Source organism: Nicrophorus vespilloides, unplaced genomic scaffold (genome assembly GCF_001412225.1).
Source record: "Nicrophorus vespilloides isolate i.1.1-1 unplaced genomic scaffold, Nicve_v1.0, whole genome shotgun sequence".
Lineage (NCBI taxonomy): Eukaryota > Metazoa > Arthropoda > Insecta > Coleoptera > Silphidae > Nicrophorus > Nicrophorus vespilloides.
Genome location: NW_017099680.1, coordinates 113,541 through 134,082, shown reverse-complemented (window position 1 = coordinate 134,082; position 20,542 = coordinate 113,541). Strand labels below are relative to the sequence as shown.

The 20,542-nt window shown below is 30.2% G+C and overlaps 3 protein-coding genes across 3 annotated transcripts; 2 read left to right on the top strand and 1 right to left on the bottom strand.

The window, feature by feature from the left end:
* Positions 1–657: 657 nt before the first annotated feature.
* LOC108565173 (CD151 antigen-like) lies at positions 658–17,845 on the top strand. The gene is made up of 6 exons (XM_017924487.1): positions 658–968; positions 16,663–16,799; positions 16,861–17,052; positions 17,179–17,352; positions 17,414–17,569; positions 17,626–17,845. The coding sequence occupies exons 2-6, from the start codon at positions 16,707–16,709 to the stop codon at positions 17,776–17,778; spliced, it is 768 nt and encodes a 255-aa protein (XP_017779976.1). The 5' UTR covers positions 658–968; positions 16,663–16,706; the 3' UTR covers positions 17,779–17,845.
* Positions 12,940–15,086, top strand: LOC108565172 (sorting nexin-18). The gene is made up of 2 exons (XM_017924486.1): positions 12,940–13,154; positions 13,216–15,086. The coding sequence occupies exon 2, from the start codon at positions 13,425–13,427 to the stop codon at positions 14,964–14,966; it is 1,542 nt and encodes a 513-aa protein (XP_017779975.1). The 5' UTR covers positions 12,940–13,154; positions 13,216–13,424; the 3' UTR covers positions 14,967–15,086.
* Positions 17,846–18,459: 614 nt separating the features above from the next.
* LOC108565150 lies at positions 18,460–20,293 on the bottom strand. The gene is made up of 6 exons (XM_017924445.1): positions 19,900–20,293; positions 19,650–19,847; positions 19,289–19,601; positions 18,991–19,236; positions 18,767–18,935; positions 18,460–18,711 (listed from the first exon to the last, which is right to left on the bottom strand). The coding sequence occupies exons 1-6, from the start codon at positions 20,270–20,272 to the stop codon at positions 18,547–18,549; spliced, it is 1,464 nt and encodes a 487-aa protein (XP_017779934.1). The 5' UTR covers positions 20,273–20,293; the 3' UTR covers positions 18,460–18,546.
* Between the last annotated feature and the right edge of the window lie 249 nt (positions 20,294–20,542).

Here is a 20,542-nt window from a genome sequence, read left to right as displayed (position 1 = left end):
TATGATTTTATAACTATAAACATATTTTAATTAGTTGTTTAATTAATAAATGAAATGTGAATTACATTAAAAGTCGAAGTAGAACTTATCGTTAACTGTTAACAATTTCAATTATAAGTGTTTAAGTTGACTGTGATTTTGTGGTAGCAATTAGATACAAATATATATATTGAAAATACAATTTTTCACTTACACACTAACAATTTTAGGTGGAAAAGTGCCCAATAAAATTAAGTTAAATCTGATTTTATAATTATAAATCAATTTTAATTATTTATTTAATTAATACCATAAATGTAATGTGATTATTTTTTCATCTATCTTGCATTTACAACAAATTTGAAAACTGAACAGTTTTACGTGAAAATGTAGTTATAAATACATTCTATTTGGTTTTGAATAACTTGCATAATTCAATTCTTGAATGGTAATAAAAATGTAGTACTATAAAGTGAATGATGAGCGCCGCCTTCCATTCAGATTTGGAAAGGTGTTCGGTCCAAAAAAGGATGAATGGATGATCGAGCGTTAAGATGTTAAGTTCTTCGGGGATTTCACTCATACGTTTCGAGTGGATCGTAAATGAAATAACCGAAGAAATGTAAAAATTCCTCAACCCACGATGGCATCCATCTCTTGTTCCTAGTGGGGGGGAAATAAGCCGGAGGACTTCCTACGCGGAATTCGCGCGCGCCGCTATTCCCATTTGGCGCTCTTTCGATCTGCTTCATTCAGTTTCCACCTGGAGGTTGTCCCGTGGCGAGCACCGTCTCCACGCAACGCAGCAACGAATCGCGAAAGCGCGCGCACTTTTTTTTTCCTATCGTTTCATTTTCAAAATTGAATACAACATTCAGATATGCAGAGTCGTGCCCACGCAGTGCCGGACGATGGTGACATTTGAATAATTAATTGCTAAACGAAGTCCCTAAATAAACTTGAATTTTCAAAATAAAAACGCCGCATAGGTTCGTAACTTATTTTAATCTCTCTCTCTATATATATATACAAGAAATTGTTGTAAATACTAGTTAGAAATCATCGAGTTGTAGTTAGTTGCTCATGGTCATTTCATGTGTTTCCTTTTTGTTTTGTTTGTTTGTTTATTTCTACTTGCACGACCTTAGATGTTTCTTGCCCAATCAATTTAATGCATGCGCTCCTTTCGATAATGAATTTGTTTACATGTCATTGAAAATGGTAATTTGCATGGGACCCATTCATGAGGATGTCCGAATGGGTGTAACGATGCGATCCAGATCGCTCGATAATCTAATTCTCATCAACTACAATGTAATATTTTATACACCTGTGGTTTTCAAACATTCTCAACTCAAACAAAAAAAAGCAATCGTCGACGTCGATTAGCCCGGTTAACAATTTCAAAACAAAGTATTAAATAGTAGACTAAACTATTTTTTCTACATAAATGATCATTTTATACTGTTTTAAACAGCAGAATGAAAGAATATCACTATAAAAAGCAGTGTTTTCAAACTATTCCAACACACGGAAATATTAATTATTTTTGGATAAATTTTAGAAAAAAAATATGTTAAAATAACAACAGTGGTTTTCAAACATTTGTTAACTCCAGGAGATATTAAGTTTTTTTGCGTTAATCAGGAAAGATAACGGTACAAAATTATTTATATGAAAAATGGAATGAAAATTATATAATTATCTCTACCTCTGCAAAATATTGTTAATTCGAAGAATTATTTTTTTTTTTGTTGCTAAAAGTCAAAAGAAAATTATCAAAAATATTGAATAACTATCAGCATGTGTGCTGTAGAAAATGTGTTATGTGTTGTTTTGTTCAACATTTAGTAAACGGTGCGTTCAATTTTTGATAAAAAAAAAAGTATAGAAAACAGGTATTGTTCAGTTAAATTATTGTATTTTGTTGTTGCTGCTACATAATTTTAAAATATATTCGCATTTTAAGTTTTTGACTATTTCAAATTTCATTCATTTTTCATTAGGAAACTATTCAGTTTTTTGATATCTAATATTAGAAGTGATAAACTAATTTTGATAACTTAACTTAAATATTTATGCATTAATTATATTTCATTTGTTGACGGAATGATTACATTTTATACTATAATATTTACACATTTCATAATATATTTTTAAAGCGTAATTATGTTTACATTCGTTTAAAAAATGTTTATTTCAACTGTAAATCATAAAATTAGTTCAGTAGTACTTCTACATTTAAAGGCAATGATTGCCAGTTATTTCAAGGTAAAACAAAATACATATATTTTTAGATATAATTCAGTATAAAATGTTACTTCCTGTTTTTGATTTTCAATTCATGACTATTAAGTAAAATATATACAGCAAACCTCTAATAATACGGAATTCGATCACAATAGTCCAGTTTGAAAATGTCAAAACAAAGTAAATTTTAATTGAACAAAATTCTATTTGTATTACCCGGACTATGCGAGGTATTGCTGTATTTTTTACACAATAATATATGGAAATAACAATGTAGATCAAATGTTAATACAAGTTATTGTATAAAATATAATTATTAAAATACATGTATAATTATAGCTTAATAAAAAGTATGAAATAAAAATTAAATGAATAATTGCAATTGATCATAAATATTATAAATTAATAAATTTTCAACGTTTTTTATTAAATTTTTTTACTTTGATATGCGGAACTGCTGAAGAGATTGTGCGTAACAGTTTGAAGACCACCGATGCAAACCAAGTATCAATTGGCCATCTGTTTCCAATAGAATCTAGACGCGCGTTTCCACGCATCGGCCTCCACTATTTTGAATAGACCATCATCATCATCCATTAGTAGGTCACACACACAACTCTATCTCGTCAAAAACCAATATTTACACATGCGTTGCGAAGCGCGTCTCTTCCACGCCACCATTCCACCAATTAACGTAGACAAATTGGATTGGCTCTACCTTTTTTAGGCATTTTCACTCACCGAATACAAGTTCCGCTTGCTCGGATTGCTCTCTTTCTCCATAATCGTTTGTTTTTTATCTTTTTCTTTATATAATCATCTAACGTTTGCGGAATCCGGTAAAACTAGCATCATTGAATCACGTAACATCCAGAGCGCAATTAATGAAAAACCTCTCCCGAAGGATAATCCGAAAATTATTATTCGAAAAGGTTATCTGCGACCAAGGCCTCTGACGTAATTTTCAGCACTTAGCGCTATATTTATAACATCGTGCTAGCATATAGAGAGAAAGAGTATGAAAGAGAGACAAAAATAAGGCAACGTATATTCGCTTACACGCGTTATGTTTTCCGTGCAAATATTTTCGTTTTACTCCCCCAATGCTGCGGCTCCGACGATGAAAATGTTTTGGCTTCGGTTATGCGCGACATTTATGCATTGCTAACAATGTATTGCTTCTATTTATGTTAACTTCATCCACCCTGGGCTATATAACGAATCTGGTCGAGCCGGCTTTGTGAATGGAATTTAGGCGAATATAAATAAGCGCATTCCTTAGATTATTGCTGTTTAATTAAAAAAGTACAAAACAATTGTTCCTGGTTCACGTTACATTTATTTTTTTTTAACTGATTGATGATGATGCCCACACCACTTGAAACTTTTATTATACATGTCTGTTTAAATAGCCATTATCACGCCAATTCAAAACTTCTTAAGTGTTTTTATTTATAATTTCAATTGCGTTACGGTACTTTAACACAAATAGAATATAAATTGACTTCCATGGTTTAGAAAACCATTGTTCAAGTAAATTAATCACCTAGTTCGAAAACTAGACAATAATATTAAATAAAATCTAAATTCTAATTTATAAATTAAACAATTCAAGGTTAGAATTGAACCAATTCAAGGTTCAAGGTTTGTTTGGTAATATTACATATTGTGCAAGTGCTAATGCCTGAATATGTCTGAATTGTTAAAAACAAATGACTTTTGTACTTATTCTGAAAGATGACATTTCAACCGTCTTTAGACAACTTTGGTTGGGATCAAATGATTTGTGTCTGTTTAGTAGACTCTAGAAGATGGAAGAAAACAAAGTGCAATTTACACTTTGATACGTTTCTATTACTGGAAAGCAAAAAATACTAATGTAAGAATTAAGAAATATTCTGTTTACGGAGAAGTTGCTTTATCTGAAAGAACTTAAAAGTGATTTTCTTAGATTACTGCTGGTGACTTCAGCCTTAAAGGTGATGAAATGTAGATATAGATCGAAAATAATCCGCATTACACGTCACGTGAATTAACAGAGATATAACGACATAAATAATTACCTAGAAAAGTTTTTTTAACAAAAACTCATATTAATTGTAGTTGCATGAAAGATCAAGAGAGATCAAAACGTATACATAATTAAAGATGTGTATGTTTTGATTTTTAATTTTCGAGAAAAAGTTCATTCAGTAACTTGCAATTATTTAATTATATTACATGTTTTTAACTAATTGATTATACTTTTTATTGTTACATAATCTGTCTAAAATTTGTATTATATTCTGAATTAGTTCACTTTAAATTGTAAGGAAACACTTTACTTATTTATTTGGAATTGCCAATTATATAATTCATAAATTTCTTCTAGCATTTAGTTTAGTCGAAATAAAGAATCTCCGACAAACAGTAGGTAGACAATTAGGTAGTAAAATAAATCAAATCTATTCTTTTTTCATTTAATTCATGTTTCTTAATGTGTACATATTTTGATATATTTGAGTGATTTAATAACTTAATTATTTAATTAGATTATAATTTTTTAATTAATTAATTAATTATATTTTTATTGTTATATAATCTGTCTTAAATGGAGATTTGTATTATATTCCGAATTAACATACTTCACTTTAAATTTTAAGGAAACACATTACATTTTTCTAAGTCATTTACATGTAATAGATAGATATGATTAATTAAAGTTGATTAAATATAATTGTTCATTGACGATAGTTCAGTAAATCCTACGATTGAGAATTAATGGAAAGCGGTAGTGCTGGGAGAAATTACATAATATTTGTTTTGATAAATTTTTAAACGGTTTGAAACGTTTTAGTCATTGAGTTATTGAGTTGTTGTCAAGTAGGTTTATAGTTATAATATTAATGCATTCGATAGTCTTTGTTATTTGCCGACAAAGTTTCTTTAGCATCGTTTTATTTCGTTTACTATGGAGTAATATTTTGTTAACGGAATCTTTATTAATAGTTTTTAAATTCAATTTTATGTTTCATGTTTCTTAATGTGTACATATATTGATATATCTATGAGAGATTCTACACTATGCCTAAATCAGGTAAACTAATACAACTATGTATAATGTAAAGGTCAGAGTTCAATCTAATTGGTATGCGTGATTTAATAGTAGAAATACTTATTGGAAAGTTTCATTTTTATCATGTTATACTTTGTCAACGGTCAAAAAGGTGCATCTTCGATTATATCTAGATAATTGAATTATTCTAATCCTATAAAATATTAGATAAGATTTCAAGTATCAGCACTTCATACATTATCTTCAGTCAAGAAAGTTAGAGGTTGGAATATAGATGATTGCCAATAGATGTGTTTCTAATGTGATATTTTTTACACATTTTAATTTAATTATTGGATCAAATTATTGTATATAAAATCAATTGTTTTTATTAAGTTTAATTCAAATGTAAGACCTTCAACTCATTTCAAAGTTGTAATAACAGATTTCCATATGTAATATAAAAAGTAAGTAAAATAATAAATATTATTAGTATTAATTATTAATTCAACTACTAAATACATTCATTATGATATGTTTTTAATTACTTTTAATTAAATTACGTAAAACTTTTTCAAATTTTCTAACCTGTTTTTTTTTGTGACAGTTATCAGTATTAATGTCAGAATAAATTAAAAAAAAAACGCGTCCAAGAACACGTATTTAATTAACGCATTAAACACGCAAATTCAGCTGGTTTTACTTTCATAATTTAGATAAACACTTCGTTATTCGTAGTTAATTTTGTTTTGTGAATCAATTATGTGCAGTAAGTACCTGGTTTCGTTGAAACGGGAGGCGAGATTCGATTAATATTATATTACAATGGTAATAATCGGAACGAATAACCTTTCTGTCATGTTTATCGGTTTGTTGCAAACTCGTTCGCAAATTGTAATACAGTGGAACCTCACATAACGAGAAAAATAAATTGTAAGAAAAATGACTCGCTTAACGAGCGACGTTTTGCATAACGAGTGATGATGAGAAGAGAAGTCCTAGATTGCGGGCCTGCTACATCATTTTTAAAAATTGTGTACTTGTATTTTTGATGTTTCACTATACGAGTAAAAATCCGGAAATTTTGAAACGGATTAAATTTGTTAAGCGAGGTTCCACTGTATTCTTATTTCATGCTTTGTCCTGTTTTGAGAATTACCATGGTAACTATAACCTTTAGATTTTGTTTTTTTTTTTACTGTTTTATAACAAGAGGAGGCCGTGGGTAAAACGCATTTTGTATTCATAGCGTTTATCGATGATTTAATAATTAACTTAATAAAACCTGTAATCGCATGAGCGCCCAACTAATTGAAATAAACGACGTCCATTGTCTTCAATGGATGGTCATCAATTTATTAATAGCGAAATGCTTCGTTTATATTATGGAGGATGAGCAGACAACTGCAACGATACATTAATTAATTAAAATATTTATATTGATAGGTCATGAACAAAAATTCCTTGTTTAGTGGATTTTAATACATTTTATTACATAATTATTGATATAAATACTATACATATTTATTCCCACGTCACATTGGGTTGAATGTGTTTGGTCGTTAGTAATTAAAATATATATACAAATACAGAAATACCTGGCATAATGTGTGTAATCGGTTCTACCAATATCCCGGACTGTTTGGAACCGGACAAATTGAAGTCTTTAATGGGAAAAACGATATTTTTTGTATACACAAAATTTTGTGTACTATTTTTTTAGATTTTATTTTTACTCAATTTAAATTCGGTTTATTTTGATATTTTACATCCGGCCTAATCGAAGCCGAACTATGCGAGGTATTGCTGTATATAACTTAAAGTATATCGACTGCAAATTAATTATTTTGTTTCCATTTTTCTAATATATAAAAAATCTTTTGCTTGCATAGACATTAAACTTAAGATACTAGTATTTCTTCTATTTCTAACGGTATTTTTATATACTACTAACTAGATGACTTCAGTTTAGTTTTGTATTGCATATTCGTTTCGTGGAATATAATAAAGGAAAGCAGTACTCCTTTATTTGAGCATTAACACCTAAAATATGTGTCAGACAAATACACATATTTTATTCATTTCCTTTATTTTATTCTTATTTTTCATTCTATATGTTTTTTGTGTTTTAGAAAAAGGAAAGGGTATTTTATTTAAATTTACAATAACTACATGCAATATTAATATACATAACTATTTATAATGTCACAAGTATACTTTGTAATACAATTATAATAACTATTGTTTATTGAATACACAAAAATACATATACAAAAGGCTACTGACCATGGTAAAATACTATTGCAAAAAAAATCAAGTTTATTTTATGGCAGTGAACAGAAATTAACCCATTCGTCATTACAATATTATATTTACCATTGGAATAATCTTAAATTAGTAATAAAATAAAGGTAGAAAAGATACGGACTTACAATAGTTCAATAGTTTTTTTTTATTATAATTATTTATGTAATTTGTTGGTTGTTGCAAAACCATTTATATGATTTTTTTTTGAAGCGAAATAGTAATTTAATTAACGATTCAATTTAAATTAAATTATGGAAATATAAAGTTGTTCGTATATTCTTTTACAAATGTTAAACTTTTAGATCTTTTTTTGTGTGTTTATACGTTCAGTGCGTTTTACGTGTGTAACGTGAAACCGATTTATTTACGCGACTTTAGCTGACTGGTTAAAGTAAACCAGATCATGTGTAAGAAAATACTATATTTTCTACTGTTTTTAATTTATGCAATATTCTAAAAAAGTACTTTTTAATTAAAATGATGATTATAAATTAATTTTTTAAATTAATAATAAATTAGAAAATTATTTCTAAAAAATAAGAAACAAAAATAATAATCATCATTATCAATGATTAGTTCAATGTTAACAAATAAATATTAGATTACAACTAAATAACATGTTTGTTTTTCGTATTTATTTTGATATTTAATATTCTATTAGTTATAAAATGCTTTGCAATTTGATAATACATTTTTATAACAATAATAAATTGTATATTTTATTCAAATTAGAACATTCATAAATTGGATGCATATGGTGGTAAAAGAAAACAAAAAGTTATTACTTCTTTTATAACAAATTATATTTTCTTCATAGAATTAAATTTATGTTATTGTAAACACTGATAGAAAGACTACTAGCTTTTAACGAGATGTTATTTGTTTATATTTGTTTACATTAATTGAATTTGGGCTAAATTTCTATCGGCCGTTATCTTTCTGAACAAAATTTATTCGCTTAACGAGCAACATAAATTGTAACAAAAATGACTTCAAAATTGAACGCATTATCGTATTATTCAATTATTATAACCATATATCTGTTAAAATTAACGTTTTATATAATGCTTGCATACGTTTCTTGGAATGATTTTAACAGTATTTTAAACGTTTGTGACATTAGTTATGGTCTATTGGAAATCATTAGTTGACTTTATCACGAAATCGTCATTTGATGGAATTAACTACTTTTAATTAATTGTCTCGTCGTTCCAGATTTACAACCATTAAAACATACTAATAATCTAAGTCCAAAACCATTGAGCTGAGAAACAAGTCTATCAATTAATGACGAAAAATAAAACTAGAACGAACATTAGTCTCAATTAATTTAATTATCAAATAAAAATGTTTCAATATTTCAGTTAATTGTAATAATTCTCATTAAACATTTATTAAATTTCATATTCATTGAATAAACCAGCATTTCACAACCTTTTTCAGCACGACCCAACATATTTGTTTTCAGTTATACTACGATTCATTTGTGACAGTTTGTACCAGTTTAGGATACAAGGTGACAACTGTCATTTCGAGACAAATGTTGGTTCGTATTGGTGTTTAGAAACGCTTATATAAACTATATATATTTTGATAGTACAGAGGAATTAATTATATCTATAATCCGTTAATTTAGCATAATAAATATAAATTATTTCGTGTTTTTTTCTGTTCATTCAGTCAAGCCTTTGTTATGCCATTTACTTCTATTTATTTCCTCGATTAGTCCGTTTTCAAACAGTCCGGAGTACGTACTGTGCGAGGTATAGCTGTATATTATTTTCATACTCAGTAAAACATATCCCTGTTTTTTGTACTGTGCAAAATAAGAGACCACACGGAGTGTACATATAATTCGATTTTAATTAGAACCAGAGATTTGTACTCGAATCAAGTACGAAGTTCTTGGAACGCATTTTTCTTTCTTTTAAATATCGATGCGCTAAAATGTAAACAACGCGTTTACATTTTTCCACAGACCACAAGCAGTTAAAAAAAGAGACTATTACGCATTTTTTTAGTCATAGATATTTATAACAGATGAGCAGAAAAATAAATCTTATAATCATAACAAAATAATCTAGATACTAAAGAAATGAGACATTTTAGCTAATAATTAAAATTATATATCAATTACGCATTATAAAATTAAATGTTTTCTTTACGTTGTAATTTAAGCGCGATTACTCTTAAAATCTGAATACCATGAGCATTCTTGTAGGTGGAATGTTTTTGAATCCTACTTGCTGTATACTCGTAATTTTATGTAACATACACACACATCCCGGGGCCGACTGAAACGAACGATCCAATGCTTATTCAAATTTCACATACGTTTCCTAATATCTATTATCCCCTAGAGGTTTTCCAATCTAATTTCCAACTACGCAACTGTTCTCCGTACATTATTCGTTCAATAATAGCACTATGTAAAAATGCCGCGTACTTCTATCTGCAATAAATTTACTTAAATTGGGTAACTATTCGTTGCTTTCCATTCAGTAGGAAATAACACAAATAATCAATAATTTTTATTATATATCAAATTGAAGTAATGCATTTTGTATTTTATTTGTACATTTTATATTGTTTTCATATATTATTATTTGTGTTTGAACTGAAAGAAATTATAAATTGATATAATCTGAAGAATCATGATTAAAACAAGTATAATTCCATTAAGCAGTAGAATGCGTTCCTCGAAATTACTTTGTTAAGTGAAATTTCATTATCTGAGGTAAAATGTATCTTCGGAAAGAAAATTTTGTACGTAAGAAAAGTTTTATTAAATGATATTTCAAAATGTGAAATTACATATAGAAATATAAGTCTAAAAAAGTTACGTAACTACTGCATAGGAAGGGTCTGCAATGTGTAAGAACCCACGAGTGTCCAAGGCGCTAGTTCAAAAAATAAACATAACTAACCCAAACTTAGATTAAGTGATACAGGAATTCTAAACTATGTTAGCATAGGGTCTTCAACAACTCGTACATCTCTTTAATTAACTGTCTTTAGTTATTTACATTTTTCGACAGGAACTTCTTTAATTCGTCTTTATTTTCCTGTCATCATTACTAACAACGTTTTCTAAATCTTACACTCATCCATTCATCATACACCATCATCATCAACATTCACACATTGATAACTTAATTTCTATTTTTATAATACTTATTATGTTAAATGTGCTTGAAATTGTAGACATCTTTATATGGTAGCTTCGTTATCAGAGGTATAAGACTGTATTTGCTACATTTAATTCTAAGTTTTTTTACATAAAATATTTTATATATTAAGGTAATTGTACATAATTTTTGTATGTATTTCTGACATATTCTTCAAAACATATCGCGCATAACAATATTCTAACAAAACAAACCTTTTTGTATGAGTCAACGTTGAATTCTAAAGTAAACAACAAAATACTAGAAAATTAACAACAAAATTCCATAGAAAACATACGCAATAACTATACAATGCGTTCATTATAATTATTTATAATTTTTAATGAATGTTCATTATTTTTAAAATGCTGCATAAACATTCCAAGAATCAATCTATTTGATAACAGCAAAAAAATATGACTAAAGAGTTTTTTTTTTATAATATCTAATTATTTTAATATAGTTTTATTGTAATTTATTTAGAAAGACAGATAAAAAGTATGTGATTAAGTACAATTGATGTTATATAATTTTTATTTACATTTCAGATCCTTAACATGATGTGCAAAATCTGTATAATACATTTAATGTCTAATATTTTTATTTATGAATAATGCTTGTTTTTTGTCAATTTCATTCCAATTTCTTGTTTATGAAACAAGAATATATAGGTTTTTAATCATTACTAATGATAATTTTATAGCGAATTCTTAATTATCTGCATATTTCTTTATACTATTATTTGAAGCATTTTTCTTAAAGGTTAATGGACGTATTTTAAATGTCCAAAGAAGTGATCCGAATTATTTAAGCAACATAGGTTACGCAAAAATTACAGTAAATTAGTAATGAAAAAAAAAAATTTAATCAATAAAATAATTACATGCGTTATTGATTTCTTGAGATGATGGCTCAAATTATACATTTGCCCCAGGCGCAAGATTTCCTTGTTGCGGCCCTGGTATTATGTAATACGTAGATTTTTCCATTATCAAACTTAAAAATGTGATTAACAAGAAATAATATATTTAAAGCTTATATAAACAGTGAGTGAACTGCATCGTTGAAAATAATTTTATGAAGCAATTTCAGTTTTATTATTGTCGTTTATTATGCGCATTATTTAAAGGATTACGTAACTTCTTATCTATAAATAAAATACCCTGACCAATTTGTGTCATGGTTTTATTAGACATTTATTACAGGATCAAAATTAGGTAAATTATTTTTATAAATGTTTATGAAATTTTAGTGTAAAATGACATAGAAATTTGTTTTAATAAGATAATTATTAGCTAATTTAGTAATATTTAAGTAATATAAATTGTTTTTAAATAAGATATTATTAGCAAATATAATTTGATGAAGCAGTTTCGTTGAAACATCATTAGTAATGATTAAAGAATTTAGAATGTAAGAATTTATAACAAAAAATAATATAGCAAATATTTGTTATACATTGCAAAAGTATATGAATATTGAAAAATAAATGGTATTTGCAATAGAACGGAGATTACATAAAGCGGGCCGAGATAAAACGTTAAATGGGAAAAGCAGAACGAATTTGTGAACGGTAAACAATACGAGTTCCTTGTGCGTTTTTCTCATCGGATACAATTTTTTTTTCATTGCAAATTGTTATCATTCTAACAAATGCAACCTTGATTTGTTAGCCGGAACATGTAAACTTGTTTTGTGGCTATTACAGCACGCGTCGCGCGGACTTACAGTATCAAAGCTGTACCGGAGAGATAAAAGTTACGCAACGCGCAAAAAGCATACAATAAATTCAATGAACTTTAAGGTGCCCTTTCGCCGACATCCACGTCGCATGTTTCATGTTATTTTCGACCCGCCGAAGGCACAAAAAGGTCCCGAGGCTGCGTCTCCTCTTTCATCCATCCATCAATCAATCCATTCAACCATCTAGATCTTATGTACACGGAATACTCATTTACTTTTTTTTGCCCTAAGTAACTATACAATTACGCGCAGTTACTCGCGTTTAATATTGTTAAAAGCGCTCTTCCATTCGAATCGCGAAGTTATTCAAACGCGTTTTTGGTTATCGCCGCGTGTTCTGTATTCCTATGAATTATTCAACTCCATTGCCACGAGGATAATTAATATTTACATCAAGGCTATGCACCATCACGTATAATTTACATTTAATATCTGCTTTAAAACAGTTTATTTTTATATGTTTTGTGCACAATACGCCTCTAAATATGGTATTATATAAATGCATCGAAATATATCACCTGGTGTCTCGATAAACCTTACATAATATATTGATTGCATTGAGAGCGTGCCAGTTCTATATGCCTTTCATAATTAGGTTAAGTACTAGAGTAGAGATAAGTATTAGTAATTCAGTGGCGAAAGCATCGTTAATTATAGAAGTGTAATTGTAATGCGTATGTAAATATAATTTGAATGTTATTTATAATATTGTAAATCGCGCCATTTTGTTTCCAGTTTAAAATACGTGACAGCTGGTGCCCCCTCTCGACGAAGGCTCAAAGCGGCCTGACAGATGTCAGTGTGACGTTTAGTTTTGTGGGAGATGACGAGGAAATAGGATAAATTAATGAACACTCGCAGCAATTAGAGATAAACAAAGAGTTTAGTGAAGTTTAACCAAATATTTTATGTGATTTATCAATTTACTAAGTAGATTAATTAAAATGTCGTTCGAGGTGAAAGCATTGTACGATTTCGATGGAGAGCCGAATACGGCGGAGATGAGCATTGTGGCTGGAGAGATTCTGAAGATAACAAGGGTGGATGTTGGAGAAGGCTGGTGGGAGGGTCTGAACAGTGTGGGCAAATCTGGATTGTTCCCTCAAGCATACGTAGAGAAGATCACAGCAACAGCAAGTCCAATCGTTGAGGCACAAAACACATCTCCAACTAAAACAGAAGAATGGGACGATGATTGGGACAATGACACATACTCAGAAATAGGTCAAAACAATAATGAGAACATCTACATGAATGATGATTTCAGCAGCAACTATGATGGAGGCGAACACCATTTCCCAGATAACAAAGGCACAGTATCGAAGAAAAGTCTCAATAGATTTTCAAGTTTTGTTAAGAATGGTGGTGAGGATTACTTGCTGGGACAAGTCAAAGTGCAAGTGAGTGATGATCAGAAAATTCGAATCATCCAGCTGGATGAGATGTCATTTGCCTGGCCGCAAGCCAATGGTAATTATACAGTGCAGGTGACAAGTCCCAAAAAAGAATCGAAATTGAAAGGCCTGAAAAGTTACATTGCATATCAACTGACTCCAAGTTTCAACAATATCCAAGTGTCGAGAAGATACAAGCATTTTGATTGGTTACACGAGAGATTGTCAGAGAAGTTTGCATTGCTGGCAGTGCCTCCTTTGCCTGATAAACAGATCTCCGGGCGATACGAAGGCCAATTTATCGAACATCGTCGTGCTCAACTCCAAGAGTTTGTGGATTACGTCTGCAGACATCCAATTTTATCCAGATGCGAGGTATGGCAGCATTTCCTCACGTGCACCGAAGAGAAATTATGGAAGCAAGGAAAACGGCAAGCGGAGAAGGACCAACTGATAGGAGCTGCATTCTGTTTATGTATAGAAGCACCGGAGAGGACGTTGTTGCCGTCCGTTTCTGAGAATTTGGAGAGCGAAAATCTTCCGTTCATCAATCGGCTCGACAACGTTTTCAAAGTAGTACTCGCTACAACCACCGATGCCAGCAAGAAATACAAAACGCTTTATTCCAAGGAAAGTCTGAAAATCGGACAGAATTTCTTTGCCTTAGGAACTTCAATCGATAATACCGCTATCCCATGTAAATTAGCACAATTCTGTAAGCACATTGGCACAGCGTACATGGACATCGGGAAATTGTACGAGCAGCAACCGATGTACGATTGGGATCCCTTGGGCGATAAATTCTATCTGTACCGAGGAATAACCACATCATTCCAGGGGATCTTCACCGTTTGCAAAGGGGCATCGAATAAGAGGAAAGAATGCGAGAAAACCATGTCCGGGCAGGTCGTGAACGAAATCAAGTCACGTTGCGACACCTTAACGTACACAGCGATGTCAGAGTTGAACCACTTCAAGAACGAGAGGGAGACTGATCTCAGGGATGCCCTTAAGAGGCACATCGAGCAACAAATCGCCTTCCATCAGAACATCGTTGCAACTTTGCAGAAAGCACTAGTAGAATTACATTAATTCTAGTACAAATAAAAACACGGAAAAATTAATCAGGGTGCTTGCATCATTTTCGTTTAATATTTTATTAATTAAAGCATTTACTTTTTTTTGTATATATTTATATACTTTATATAACAGTGCTGTGTTTTTTATCATTTATATCTAATTATATACATGTTTTTTTTTTTCCTGTATTGTAAATTTTAATATTGGGTATTTTACAAATGTGTTTACTGTAGCTTTAATCAATGATTCCATGAATATAATTTTCCCATTCTAAAATTTAAGAAATTACCTAAGCATACTAAACTATATAGAAACACACTATATTTCCTATAATATATTTTGTATTAATCTATTTGTATAAAATAAATAATTTATAAATATATACATATATATATTTATACTTGTAACTGTATTATACACATATAAATAATTTAGTAAAAACTATCGTACAATCCAATCCTGTAGATTATAATTGTTTAATAAATGTACACATTCTATGTAATAAATAATTTGCTTATAACTATGACTTTTCACTCATTTTAAATAAATTTTTTATCAGACCTCATATATCTGCACACTTATTATGATTACTATATATCATTTTAAAACCATTATAAAATATGAAAGCAGATAGGATATTAGTCATCTGTGATAAACTAATGTTCATTTCGTATGAAACATATTTCTCGAGGAGTTTTACGAAGTTGTGTTTGTATCAGATAAGTAAATTGTATTAAATTTCGAATGCGTTGATAATACCAAAAATCTATCTACATGAATCACAGATACACGACAACAATAACTTGATCGCTATATTTCAGAATATGTTTTCAGCGTATAATTTGTGTTATACGTTTATTTTTAAGTATCATTAGTATAATTAGGAAGACAGTACTAACAAACTACGATTTTGGTTCGAAATTTACATCATTATGTTTTATAATTGACAGTCTTAGCAAAATATATATCTCACTCAGTCATTTGTCAACATTCATAATCTAAATGTTTTCTATACATGACTTGTCTATTGACAAGAATTTGTAAAGCGAAAATGTACTATATTTAATGTTTATTACATTTAACTTACTTTCTTATTCTTATTAAGAATATATAAAAAGGCCAATGATCTATGAGTGATATTTACACCAAATTTTATATTGCCTAATAAATTTTTGTAATATTCTGTTTAAAAAGGCGAAGATGACGAAAGTATGATACAAAAAAAGTATTTTAATAGAAAATAATAGTTATTACATATTGAATCGTCTGTCCGTCTACGTTTAAATATTTAGTGATTATTTAACATATAGGATAGCCAAAATAGAATTGTAGCGATGTTAAATATCAATTGACAATGTTCCTAAATAAGTTTAGTTGTATCCCATATGTGGAAAAGATTTGCAAACGATCGTTGAAGACTATCGTTACGTAACAAAATTTACATACGCCGAAAAAGAAAGTTATTATTGTCAATAAATAATAAACGCGAGTTAGTTTGTATGCGATGTGCGAATATTTTTTGCGTCACGTTTTTCGAAAAGCTACCATCTACAAATATGTATCCATTTAGCAATAAAATCATAATTTCATACAGGAAATATACTACGTTATCAAAGCAATAATCATTAAACCATTCAGTGAGTGTTCTTCGCTTACATTGTTAACTTAACATTTAAAAAATTAAGTGTTGTTATTTTTTTTCTTGCAGAATGATCGTTCTTTGCTTATTCAGTGATTAATTAAAGTATAATTATGGCTACAGCAAGGGCGAGACGAAGGGACGATGGGTGTTGCAGTGCAAATTTCCTCAAATACGTCCTTCACATTTACAATGTATTCTTCATGGTGAGTTATTGAAAATTATTCTATTTTGGATAAAAATAATTGGGATGAAATTTTGTTTTAGGTTGCTGGTCTTTTGGTGTTGGGTACAGCGATTTGGGTCCTCCTGGACAAGTACAAATACGTAGCCCTACTAACGACGGCCACTTATCCAATCATTACTTACTTCCTTTTAGCAGCCGGAGGATTGGTTTTAGTTGTTACCATTATCGGCTTTTGCGCCGTGTCCAAAGAAAACAGACCTCTCCTCCTTTTGGTAAGCAATTAAATCTAATTTCGAACAAACGCCCTATTTTTAAACCCCCCTTTATGGATTTCCTCAATAAACCTACATTTTATATATATATTTACATATTACGATTCTATTTCGATCATGTTTCAGTATATATTTTGCCTTCTCCTGATTTTCTTAATTGAAGCCATGGTGGGAATACTTGCGTACATTTACCAAGAACAAGTTCACGACGAACTCGTGCTGAATCTCAATGGAACGTTGAACGCCAATTACGGCATTAACGAAGACAAAACTGCGGCCATAGATTTCCTTCAGGATTCGGTAAATCACTGTTACATCATTAGGACTCGTCATCGGTCTTCATGTCGGTTTTTGGTTTCAGTTTGATTGCTGCGGTGCTGGCAATTACATGGATTGGGAATCGAGCAGATGGCGGATGGAGAACAAATCCGGTATCAATATTGTGCCTGATTCGTGCTGCAAAACTATCACTGTTAATTGCGGCAAACGGACGCATCCATCTAACATCAATTATTCGGTAAATTGAAGTTTTTTTTTGTGGAGCAATGATAATGATTTATTTAATTATTATAGGGTTGTTTGGATCGTATGGAAGATCACATGAAAGGACATTTAATTATTTTAAGCGCTGTAGGATTAGGTATATGTGTACTCCAAATATTTGGTATAGTTTATGCGTTTTCGCTTTATTGTAAACTCAAAGATTTTACTGATGTTCATCTTTAAGTTTTTTATAATTTATTTAAAATAAATTTAACCCACATATTCCCGCATATTATTTATAAAATATCCACAGATTTCTTTATACGTGTATATACAAAGCTTGCATACAAATCGATTAAATCATTATCAATATCTATTTAGAGAGATTAAACTGTTTTATTTACATATGTATATAAATTTATAATTATTTTTCTATTAAGTAAGAATTAGTTTAAACATAAATGTACATACTTGTCCTCTGATAAAATATTACAAGAATATCTAATATTTTATTAAATAAAGCAGTTTATAGGATCTTTCAAACTAAATATATTTTAAAATAATATTTATGATAAAGTAAATTTGTAACATATGCAACCAAATGTACATAAATTCTTTCATTTTGTTTTTCAATTAGTTGTATTATTTAATTATATATATAATATACTCACACTTCTATTAAATAACTACATAATTTAATACAATTTTTCATAACGTTAAACAAAAATTCACTTAATTCTTTAATTTAAAAAAGTAAATGATAAGAGTTGTCTGCTGTTGTTATAAATATAAATTATGTTCTTTTATGTCCTATTTTAACTATGTATATCGTTATCCGACTGAATAAATTACACAAATATTTAACTTTGATTAATTCAGTTTTTATTCTTTCAACAACGAATATTTGTATTTATATTTCTGATATGATATAATATCACTAAATGTGCTTTCTTAACAAATAATAAAAATATGTAAAATATAAAAAAACAACAATATAATTTACGATCCAAATCAAGCTGTTTCTGGATCTGCGACGGTGTAAGTATCTAAACTTTTTAAGTGAAGATACAGGAAGTCTTCAGGAGATGTTAATGAAACAAAGAACCAAGAGGCAAACGCTAAGAAAGCCCTGGAAAATGAAAGAGAGTTCCAAATTTGAAGATCTTCGTGGGTAATCTGGAATATAAGAAGATATAATATTTCAAAAACTATATGATTATTAGTTGATTACGTTTAAAGCGTAAGCAAAGTCTTCAGCAACCATGGCGATTTTATCGTCTTTGGGTGCTGCCACGAGGTGTGTTATCAAGGTAGCCATGTAAAGAAAAATGACGATACAACTTTTCTTATTTTTGATCATATCTTTGATGTTGTCCTTTCCCAAATTCGCAATGTCATACCTAAAATAATCACAGATATAAGGGAATGTAAATTGTTTGTTATGATTTATGTTACTTATCAAACACTGAAAGAAGACACAGAATGCAGAGGATGTAAAACAAAACCACGTAAGTTTCGCTGTAAGATGCGTAATTCTTTAAAGTTTCTGGATCGGTAGAGAATCGATTAGTGCTAATGTAAATTAAATGTGCGAATCCTAATCCACCGAGAAGACCGTGGCAAAACGTAGTCAGTTTCCTCCAAATCTTTTGTGCTTCAATTGCCGTTTGTAAAGGATGAACGGAAGATTTAGCTATGTTCCTGAAATTAATTTGGTTATTTTTTTTAGTATAATCTGTATTTTTGTATTTACTGTTGCCGTATTGGATGGTTTTCCATCAATTCCGCTTCTCGGCTCAACTCAAACTTATTTTTCTTCTGCACGTAGAGTTTATCACTTTTCTTGGGACTCTTTCGAACTTTCTCATTTCTGTTGAATTCGTCGTTTCCGTTTTCGAAAACATCATCTTGAAGGTCTTCCAGAGCCATTGTGACTTCGTTTCTGGTCTCGTATTCATCTTCGCGCTTCCTGTGCTTCCTCTTTCCTGAAACTCCGGGCGAAGACTCGTGCTTCTTTTTCTTGCTCTTCCTCTTCTCCTTCGGGATCATCATCTCCCTGCTGTCACCTAAACTTAACAGATTGTCATTAAGTATTTCACGTCATCGTCATTTACCTAATTCGGACTCTCCGTGCTTCTTCTTGCGCGATTTCGATTTCTTCAGAGAACTGCTTACGTGCATTTCGTCGTTTTCGCGATTGTAGATGTCCTGGATGCTGTTGTACATGTTCCTCTCATCTGTGTCCATCTGGCCGTAATCCTTGCGGCGTTTGTAGTGTTTCCGTTCTTCCGGACTGAGAAGCTCGAGATTCCCTTCAGTTTTATAACAATTATTAGTAGGTGATTAAGGTCTGTTGCTAGTTACCAGATAATTCCTCGGGCATTTTCTCCTCTTCGTAGAAACTCAAACTCTGAGGACGAGAGTCCGAGAATGTTGCATGTCTCACGTCGCGCTTCATTTCAGCTTCAATCAAACTGATGATCTTCGAGTTAATTTGAGATTCACCATCCACACTGACTTCTCTGCTGACTGCATCAATACCTCCTCCATCATCTTTAACGTATGTCTTATTAGAGCCTGAACTCTCTTCGGAACCCTCAGTTTTCAGCGTTTCTCTATCAGAAGACACCTCTCTTTTGGAAGATTTGTGCACTTGCACCACAATTTCAGACTTCATGTCTTCGCTGTGACGTTTTATAGTTCTCGACGGTTTTGGACTCATTGTTGATTTCACCATTCAATACACCTGACTGTCTGAATCCTGGACTAGGACAAAGTATTGATTGCTTCCAACGGACGCGACGCGCGCACCGAGTTTGTATCAGAAATAAACTTGTTGAATTGTAAAGGGATTCGAAGGGAATGACGTAAATAGGCTAAATCACATATATATTTATTATTTATTGTATTTCAGTACAAAACTATAAACTACAAACAAGCATAAATATTTCATTATTGAGAATATATAACTTAGATATAACTTTTTAATATGGCGATAACATATATA

Excerpts from the sequence above, each read along its gene's own strand:
- LOC108565172 (XM_017924486.1), top strand. The coding sequence starts at position 13,425 with ATGTCGTTCGAGGTGAAAGCATTGTACGATTTCGATGGAGAGCCGAAT.
- LOC108565173 (XM_017924487.1), top strand. The coding sequence starts at position 16,707 with ATGGCTACAGCAAGGGCGAGACGAAGGGACGATGGGTGTTGCAGTGCA. Across the intron at positions 17,353-17,413 it reads TAGATTTCCTTCAGGATTCG|TTTGATTGCTGCGGTGCTGG; the intron begins GTAAATCACTGT and ends TTTTGGTTTCAG. Across the intron at positions 17,570-17,625 it reads CATCTAACATCAATTATTCG|GGTTGTTTGGATCGTATGGA; the intron begins GTAAATTGAAGT and ends TAATTATTATAG.
- LOC108565150 (XM_017924445.1), bottom strand. The coding sequence starts at position 20,272 with ATGGTGAAATCAACAATGAGTCCAAAACCGTCGAGAACTATAAAACGT. Across the intron at positions 19,237-19,288 it reads AACCATCCAATACGGCAACA|GAACATAGCTAAATCTTCCG; the intron begins GTAAATACAAAA and ends AATTAATTTCAG. Across the intron at positions 18,712-18,766 it reads ACTTTGCTTACGCTTTAAAC|ATTACCCACGAAGATCTTCA; the intron begins GTAATCAACTAA and ends CTTATATTCCAG.